Source organism: Neophocaena asiaeorientalis, unplaced genomic scaffold, assembly GCF_003031525.2.
Source record: "Neophocaena asiaeorientalis asiaeorientalis breed wild unplaced genomic scaffold, Neophocaena_asiaeorientalis_V1.1 scaffold72, whole genome shotgun sequence".
NCBI classification, from domain to species: Eukaryota; Metazoa; Chordata; class Mammalia; order Artiodactyla; family Phocoenidae; genus Neophocaena; species Neophocaena asiaeorientalis.
In genome coordinates this window covers 6,302,324-6,312,024 of record NW_020185336.1, presented here as the reverse complement: position 1 = coordinate 6,312,024, position 9,701 = coordinate 6,302,324, and the positions used below count along the sequence as shown (strand labels likewise).

Genomic DNA, 9,701 nt, shown 5'->3' with positions numbered 1-9,701 from the left:
CCGGGTAACCGAAAAAAAAAAAAAAAAAAAAGCTCGTTCTCTTAGACTGCTATGCTTCTCTTCCCTGTCAGTCTTTCCTAAAAACATACCTTTTGCTTTCATTGCATTTCATTGGTCCACCTTTCTACAATTCATCAGCCAGCTTTCGGAGATTGGTACAAAAACATTTCTCTTGTTCTTTGGTCTTAATAAGAGACATTGGAACATATCAAACCTTTCAACAGGTATCTTTCAGTCATCGGGAAAGCAGAGGCACTCCATCAAAATTTGGAAATGTCTTTCCTGGCAAGCTACCCAGAGCATCTTTCTGGTTGTTTTCTCCTCTCCCATGTAACATCTCTTACCACTGGCAAGGGAAGGCATGTCACCCACCTTTCTCATTAATGCTGTGAATGATGGTTTTCCCTTCATTATCTGTAGTTATTAGGAATGTAATAAGACATTCATTTTCTCCTCGCAGAGAACAGGAAACAGAACTATCCTTTGAGAAATCTGTAGATAAAAGAGTCATTCATTAGGTTAAATGAGATTCCAAAAGAGACTTTTTTTAAAGCAAAGTAGCACTGAGTTTTATTATACAAATAGGAATTTTCAACATTGCAGAATAGGAATAGAAAAGACATAGAATTTTCCCTATCCACTGAGGTTTTAGTTTCTACTCCTGTTCCAGAAGAACAGTTCCAGGTGTGGTCAGTCAGGACTGACCATCGAATGCACCCATCAAAATGATGGTGGTAGGATTTCAGTAGAGTGAAATACTTCAAGGCAGGTACGCTTAGCTGTCTTGGGAATAGGATGGCTCTGATTATGGTAATGAGGAAGCTATAAGTTCTCCTTGGCTGAAAGCATCTGGGAGGAAGCTGAGATTATATTTCAGAAAGGGACTACACAGTCCAAACTGATAGTGGTATTTCTAAAGGGGCCTTTCCCACAATGGCATAGTCAAGATTGCTGGCCACGTATTGTCAAAACAGTAAATATAAATTAATATGAGGAAATGGAAATTGAAGTGTTATGTGGCTCAGGGACCACCAGGATAAAGGTAAATCCCAGAATAAAAGGAGACCAGGATGACAGTGGACCTACCACTCAGTATAGCCCTTTTCTCAATTAAAAAAAATTCAGTTTTCCTCAAATCTTTTCCAAGTAGAAGAAAAATTTTGAGCTTAGTCAAGAAGCAGAAAATGAATGTCATGACCGTAATTGATAATATAGTAAAATGGTCAGTCTAAGATGCTAATACTATTTATGAGCCATTTTAGTGATCTGGTACCTATGCCAAAATTACGTAGGAGTTTTCTAATTAAAAAAACAAAAAACTTGTTTAAAGTTCTCCTATCTTCTAAGTTAGAGACTTTTTTAATGATACTGTTACAAACACTTTTTTTCAGAAACCTGTAAATAGAATGACCTTTTGCTCTTATCCTAAAATTTTAAGACATATGATCCAAAATTAGTGTATTATGACACAGTGGGTCAGAATACAAAACTGGGACTGTCCCAGATAATCTTGGACATAGTCTTGTTAGACCTATAACTTTTCTCATTAGCTTCAACATAAAAAGATTTTAATAAAACAGAATCTACATGTGTTCCTCTGATTCTAACAAAGAAAAATTAAGTAATAGTCTATTTTTTGGTTCAACAATGCTATAGCCATAGCAAGATAGAAAATTAAGTTGTCTTTGCGTTTAATTTTTAAGTTAAACATCTCATGCCAGAGTCTGTAAGAAGCATGCCTGTATTATCTATCACAACAGGGACTAGTAAAACATTTGGCATTATTAATAAGATTTCAGAGGATAAATTTAAGTGAACAAACTGTCTTTGAATCCATTAGAAGCATCTATTTACATAGGAATATTAAGAAATCTAATTACAAATTATTCTCATCTGGTCCTAAATGTTTACCATCATCCAAATCACCTCAGAGTTCTGCAGTGATGGATTCCAGGGACCCACCCTGGCTCTTCTGATTTGAGAAGTCCGTGGTTTGGACAGGAGCTTGCATTTTAGTGAATTGTTAACAGTATTTTTAATGAGGTGATTCTGATGAAGAGGTTTGGGCAGCATTGATTAGCGAAATTTGTGATATTTCATGTGTTTGACAGCAACAGAAGTGTATATATAATTCATACTTTGGTCATTTTTAGATGACCTCCACCACACATTCTCCTACCAAACCACCCAGTTAGCAAGGATTCATGAAGTCTCCGGGAATATGCTTTTTTTTTTTTGTTTTGGAGTGTTCTTTTCCTTCCCTCCTCGTCTCTGCCGTGACAGTGGACACCCGCCCTGTTCCTCTCAAACTTACTTAATGGAACATTTTATTCTCAGGTAGAAAATATGTGGACAGCTCATAATACTCCTTTCAGTAATATTAATCCTGCTTTTTTTATTTTCCCTTAAAGAGCTACACTGAAGCACAGGGAGGCTTAATTTACTTGGCCAGGATTTTTAAAGTTTTAATGGAACCACTAATATGACCTTTGAGTCACGACTCCCTTCTTGCTTTAATTACTTCACCACTCCTTTTCATGACTGTTATGACTCTAGATTTAGCCTGTTTTGTAGTGTTTGGGTATTAAAATGCATTATTGAATGTGCAGTGAAAAGGTCCAGCTTGGGCTGGAGATTTGCATAATTAGCTGCTAAGGTTTTCTTTTGTTGGTTCATTAGAAATGGATCTTTCTTTTTTACCCACTTTTATGAGTGCTAGCAGTGCTGTTCTAGAATAATACGATGAAAATAAGATCTCAGGCAGTCTGTGAAATCATACTTAGAAAAGGAAGAAATGTGAGAATGGAGGTGAAAAGGCTGGGGTCTGGGAAGGTCCAGAAAAGATGTGGAAAATATAAACTGTCTGCACCATTGAATCAAGACAACCATGTGTTTAAGACCTCGCCTTTGGGGCTGAGGCAGTAGTTCTCAGTGAAAACAGTTTCCCAAGTGGGGGAAAAAAAAAGAGTTCTATGGTCAAATAAGTTTGAGAATCCCTCCTTACTCTAATTCCTCCCTTTGCTTCTCCTGCAAATTCACAATGCACATTTAATTTAATATACAAGACAACTCTCAGTCTTGCAAAGAAAACAAAAAGCTTAGCTTCCCATTTACAAAATTTATGTGACCATGGGTGCTTTTGTCCATTTAACACTTTCAGAACTAGTGTTCCATGGAACACACTTTGAGTAACAATGCTCTGAGTACATGAATATTGGGGTAAATTAAAAACTTCTACTTCAGTAAAATGGAGTGAATAAAGTTAAACCATATGTCCTTAGAAATACTCACACAAGTCACCATAGCACAGGTGAGGAATAATTTATTCAGATTATGAAGTTTATGGTTATCTTACTTTACTCTCCATGTCCTTATCAGGGGAAGAATGGGCTGATAAAAGACCCCATGGAAGAGCAAATATGTTGTGATAATTTCAAGATAATATGATCAATAACATAACTGGATGAGTAACTTGAAATAGGACTTATAAAAAGGCCCATTAGAAGAGTGACTTTTTTAATTCACAGGCTGACAAAGATAGTTTTTCTCTCGAATTCATCAAGATTAGTGCTCTAAATGGTAGTGGTAATGCAATTATTATTTTTGATTTCTGAGTTAGAAATAGTTGTAGTCCCCTATTTTGAAGGTAATTTAGTCAATTATACAAGAAGAATAATGCAAAAATTTTAAATGCCACTTGAGAATCTTGTCTTCCTCTCAAATCCAAGCATTTATGATAACCTATACTCAGAAAACTGTGTATTTAAATATAGTAATTCCCTGTTCATGATTTACATGTTTCCAAGGTTTACTTCTTTTTTCCCCTCAGCACATTAGATTTCTCACGCTGCTAGTCAATTCAGTTCTAGTCATTTGCAGGGCATTTTCTGCAATTTTTAGTCATTTCTTTAAAACACTTGGTAAATATCCCAACTGCGTGCTGTGAAATGAAGCCAGAAGGATATGCTGAGATTTCGTACTAGTTACTAATGTGGACAGGCTACAAATCCCACTTTACTCGGTGCTTTTACTGCATCTTCCCTTCGGTATTAGTGCAAGGTACACACCGTCTTGTCCAATTTATGGTTATTTGGCGTATTTATCTGAGGCACCAGAAAAGCACAGGCAAGGGGTTTCACGAGCACTAATCACGCCCCTCCATACAGGGTTATTTAACTGTGCTCAGTCAGAAACCTCAATTTCAAAACAATGTTGGTAAGTTTCAAAACAATATAAATATCACTAACTGATTTCACTTTGGAAATGGATTAATTTCTGTATTCTAGCTTCGTCTATTCAAGATACATATCCTAGAGTGTCATAAATTATTGTCTTGGTTATCCCACTCCTCCTGAGATGCACCGTGGCGGTGCCTCTGAGGCATGCAGAACAACGTCCCTACCTGAGCAGCAGGGGTAAGGCAGGGGGTTTGTGATGATGGAAAAGCAAATCCCCCCAGATGGTCCCTTTGGGAGAAGTCAGTCATCGGCTTTGTTTTAAAGTTCACAAGTTATTTTTTAAATGCATTACCAGCCAAAATACAACCAGTTTACAGATTTGAGATAACATCTTGCCATTAGAAAGAATCTGATTTTAAGTAAGGAACTTCAAAAATGGCAGGTGGAAGCAAGAGCAGAGTTTGCTTAGCAGTTAAAGGTAACAGGTCCTTCTTGTAGTTTGGGACCAAGGCAACAGGGAATTAAGGATGACCATGTAATGCCCATGTTTGGGAAGCTGGGAGTAAAAGCATATGCAGGGGAGGGCAGGAAAAATGGCCACTAACCAGAAACTGCCTGGTGTCTGAGAGTTGCTGTCAGAAAACCCATATTATACCTTACTTTGTCCTATCGTGAAATAAGGTAATCGGACGATAGAGGATGATTTCAGGTTAGGAGGTTAACATTTAGCTATTTCTTCAATTTTCCACTCTTCTAATTCAAAAAAATATAGCATTCTGGAATTCTCTCCAATTGCATGTGTTAAGCAGAGATGAATTTGCAACAGAGCAAGTAGCATAGCCGGGACTTTAAATTGCTTGTCTCCCAAACCATCGAGTCTTTAGCCTTCTGGAATGCATTTACTCTTAGAAATGAATGCGAGTGAATTAACACCCTAGTACAAATGAGGTCGAGCTACTGAAGAGCCCTCCACCGAATTTCTGCCTCTCCAAAACTGTGCAAAGGAAAGGAAAGCAATTTCAAACAAGTAGAACCTTCTTCTTCGTTGATGGTCGCACCAGCTAATTTGCATTTGTCAACACAGTCTTCTCCGGCCTGGCCATCTGCAGACAGGTAGCATTCAATGCAGCTCCTGTGAACATTATTCAACAGAGTTGATCAGTTTGTGTTGGTGGAAAATAGATACGCAGCTGGGATATTGCTTTAATGCTGTTACTATGGTTCTGGCTATAGGAGTGTCTCAGAGAGGACATTGTGTTTCGTTACTTTCAGAAAGATGGTTGGGTGATGTCCAAGAGGAAACTCCTTTATTCTGAATTCCATTCAGTAATCAGTGTTCCATGAGCCAGCCTTGATAATAGCTACTATCCTCATTCATCTGTACTGATTGCTTCTGATTGGTTAGATTAAAATTATTTTTCCCCAACAACAACAAAAAACCCAATTATTTTGGTATTTGATTTAGCTATATTTTCATTAAACATTTTCCTGGGAAGGGTTTACGGTACTAGACAAGGTGTGACTTTCTTAATAGAAATGGTCTGTGTTTTAACAAGAATTCCAAGAATTCTCATACGTCCTGAATGACTATTTTAAAGATTCACTTTTCTGTAACCCTTTTGAATGCGTCCAAGCCTTGATAGGGGTATTTTCAAAAGCTGAGGATTACAGCCTGGATCCTCATTAATGCAGGGTTTTAAATAAAGGATTGCTACTTATAGAAAAGTGTATTTCCAAGAACATAGCCCAGGAATTAAGCTACTCTAATGATGTCTACACAGGAAAGTAAAGCTTAGACCCTGAATTAATCTCGTGCTGACAATCACTTTACGGATGGATAGTGTTTGGAGTAACCCAAAGCTGCAAGTTTTCTTACTGTGGGCACACATTATGCTGACCCAGGAAAGGTGTGCTCCTCTAAGTGCTGGAAACATTGCCCACGCCCACCATGCCTCGCCAAATCTCAGCTGAAACAGCACTTTCTTAGGCAAGCCTTTCCTGATCCTTATCAGTTAGTTCCCTTGTAGTGGAAGCCTCTGAATTCCTCTGCTGGAAGGGTTTAGGAGCAGCAGTCTGTGTGGACTAGGGGTAGAAGTCTTACCTGGAAGTGGCCTTTGCACTGCAAGCACACTGCACGTATCTGGGTTATATATTTACTTGGAGTGGTTTTGCAGTGGGGCTGCTTGAGATTATGGAAGCCCTTGAAAGCTCTACACCTTTGTGCATGCCACTGATGGCTGCCCGAGCTAGTCTGGTAGCTTTATCTCCTGCCATATAGTTCCACTGTACCCTCTCTATCCCTTCTTGTAACTGTTAGCCCAGATATCATTATAATTACATTTTTAAATGTTCTGTCTTTCCCAGTAGATGCTCAGCAGCCGTGACAGCAGGAACTGTAACTGTTCCAGTATCACTGTATGTCTATGGCCTAACATGATCCCTGGCCTATAGTAAGTACTTAATACCTATTTGATAAATGAGTGCATGAAAGAATAAATAGAACTGTTTCACCTCAAAACTAACAAACACCAAGGGGATCACTCTACCCGATTTCTCAAATTCAAACTACTTGGACTATTAATTTCATGTCTTATAAACCAGATTTAAGATTGAATTATGTTTGACAAAGAAAACAAACTTCTGGTTACCAAAGGGGAAAGGGGAAGGGGAGAGATACATTAGGAAGTTGGAATTAACATACACACACTACTATATACAAAATAGATAAACAACAAGGATTTACCGTATAGCACATGGAACTATATTCAATATCTAGTAATAACCTATAATGGAAAAGAATCTGAAGCTGAACACCTAAAACTAACACAACATTGTAAATCAACTATAGTTAAATAAAAAAATTTTCAAAGAAGATTGAATCATGTTTACAGAGAAGATAAAACAGAAAAATAATAGAAGAAATACCTTGAAATGACATTTTATATTAAATTCTATTCAAGTAAGTCTAACCTTGCGCCCGTGCTTCTCTTGGCATATGTCCAGGCACAGTGACAGAGAAGTTCTGACACCTTGGATAGTGAGCAACCACTGACTGAATATTGATATTGATTTTCTTACTTTGTTTACATTGGAAATGCACATGTCCCCATTTTAGGTACCAGAGTTAATGAAAGTATGAACTGCTTAAGCACGTTTGCTGTATAATACATTATACCTGCAGTGTCCTAACACAGCCAGTTTGGAGATTTGCTTCACTTAACCTGCAAATGTTGCCCCGCTTTCATTAAGAAGTTAGCTGCCAAGCAAAGAAACTTTTTTTTTTTGGTACTGGAAAATAAAAGCAATGTGGTTGTTTTGCTGCTGTTGTTGTTCACATTGTATAAAAGAAAGTGTCAGTCACAATAGCTGTGTAGAATGACAACCAAAGAAAGGTGCCAAAGAGCATGAGCGGTAAAGAAGAGGGAAGGAATGGAAAGCCAAGATCATCTTTCTGCCTCTTTGCCTTTATGAGTTTATAGATAGGAATGAATCAGTAAGGTCAGGCTATAAACGTCTAGATAAGAAAGAAGCTTGTCTGTTTCCCTTAAAAAAGTACTGAATGTGAGTGTCCTCAATCTACTCCCAGGGCATTCCTGATGTGTGGTTGGTACTGTAAGGGAGAGACTGTCGATGTTATCAGCGTGGGACATCAGCTCAGCTTCCCCGCTAGGCTCTCTTGCAGAAATGTGACTTTGTGGTCCTGGATCATCAGCGCTGAGAGGCAAGGGAGAGGCTGACGTTCCAGGCTGACGATCGCAGGGGCCCTGAGGGTTTGTGTGTTTTGATGGAGGCTTGGAGACCAAAGCCAGCAAGAACAATCTGAGGTCTGAGTGTATAAAATGTCATTATAACTTTGATCACCATGAACCCTATGGACAGGAAGGACTGGTGAGCGTAGAGACATTACCATTTAGAGTTACAGGGATCGCCACAGGTGGGACAACGTTCGCAGGTGGGTCCCGAGGCTCCGGGGTTCGTGCAAACGCACTTGCCGCACACACAGCCCCCTCGCCCGCTGCAGAGCGCCCCGTCTTCGGAGACGCAGGACTCCGTACTGGTGGTGCAGTTACAGTACTCGCCCGTCCAGCCGCTCCTGCACACGCACTCGCCGCAGTCACAGTCGCCGTTATCTGCAAAACAAAGCCCCGGGTTTCTTAGGGCTAAAGCCACTTCCGGTTCCTGGGGGCCATCTTTTCTCTTTGCCTTTGAACACCATCAAAAAGACAAGAAAAAAACGAGAAAAAAAGTGAGTGCGTGTGTGTGGGTCCGGGGGGGAGTGAGCGTAGATAGATTTTATGGAACGTATTTTGCGAACTGTGTACATTCATTGATCTGGTCTCTTAACTGAACCAACTTGATTGCCTGATGTTATATCCAACAGAATTTATAACCAGATGAAATAAGATAGTCCAGAAGCCTATAATAGCTACTTGGGGTGTGTGTGTGCAAGTATGTGTGTGTATATACAGTTGGCGCTTGAACAACGCATGGGTTGGGGCACTGACACCCCCGCCCCCCGCCCCACTCTCACCCCTCCCCCCAGGCCAAAATCTGAGGATAACTTTGGACTCCCTCAACTCTTAACTACTAACAGCCTCCTGTTGACTGGAAGCCTCACTGATAATGTAAACAGTTGACTAACACATATTTTGTATGTTATATGTATCATATACTGCATACTTACAATAAAGAGAGCTAGAGAAAAGAAAATGTTATTAAGAAAATCATAAGGAAGAGAAAATACATTTACAGTACCGTACTGTATTTATCAATGCCGTAAATTTACAAGACGAATCATCTGGCAGTACCTACATCAATATTGTCTTATAACACTGTAGATATTATACAACTTACCAACATTAGACATCAAAAATGAAAAGATAATGTGAAAAAGAAATTCATATTTACTTACAGATATAGCTATTCATGCCTTGATAACGAAGAAGCAGCAATATGACTGCTTTATGGTAGCCTAGTATAATTGATATAATTGCTTCCCAGTAGCCTAGCCTATACACCAACGAATGAATTGTTAAAAATGTTTATGGCATACAATATTATAGACATATTCATATAGAAGCATGATTACATTTTCTAAAAAACCACTTACCTGTAATGGTAGGCTGATACGCAGTTTCTCCAATTATGAGAAAGGCATACTGTACAGTAATATAATGCTTTGAAAGCAAAGTTATAAAACAGTAAGAAAACTAACACATTATTAATTTTATATTAAATATCACTCACCTTATGCCTATGTAAGAATAGACTAGTATCTATATATACTGTGTGCATTCATGACATACCTAAATATTTTTTTGATAATTCTGGCTATGCAGTTCATCTGTGAGTATGTTCAAATTGTTGCAAATCTCCAAAAATTTTTCCAATGTATTTATTGAAAAAAAATCTGCACATAAGTGGACCCACGCACTTCAAACCCGTGTTGTTCAAGGGCCAACTGTGGGTGTGTGTGTGTGGGTGTGTATATATATATATATATATATATATATATATATATAT

The 9,701-nt window shown here is 38.5% G+C and overlaps 1 protein-coding gene across 3 annotated transcripts in view; it reads right to left on the bottom strand.

The window, feature by feature from the left end:
* The window catches only part of ITGB6 (integrin subunit beta 6), a 69,452-nt gene that overhangs the window by 12,930 nt on the left and 46,821 nt on the right, over positions 1 to 9,701 (bottom strand). For all 3 annotated transcript variants that reach the window (XM_024735951.1, XM_024735953.1, XM_024735952.1), the window contains 3 exons: positions 8,086 to 8,308; positions 5,213 to 5,310; positions 373 to 492 (listed from right to left, as the gene is read on the bottom strand). In XM_024735951.1, coding sequence (XP_024591719.1) covers positions 373 to 492; positions 5,213 to 5,310; positions 8,086 to 8,308 — 441 coding nt within the window. The remainder of the gene's footprint in view (positions 1 to 372; positions 493 to 5,212; positions 5,311 to 8,085; positions 8,309 to 9,701) is intronic.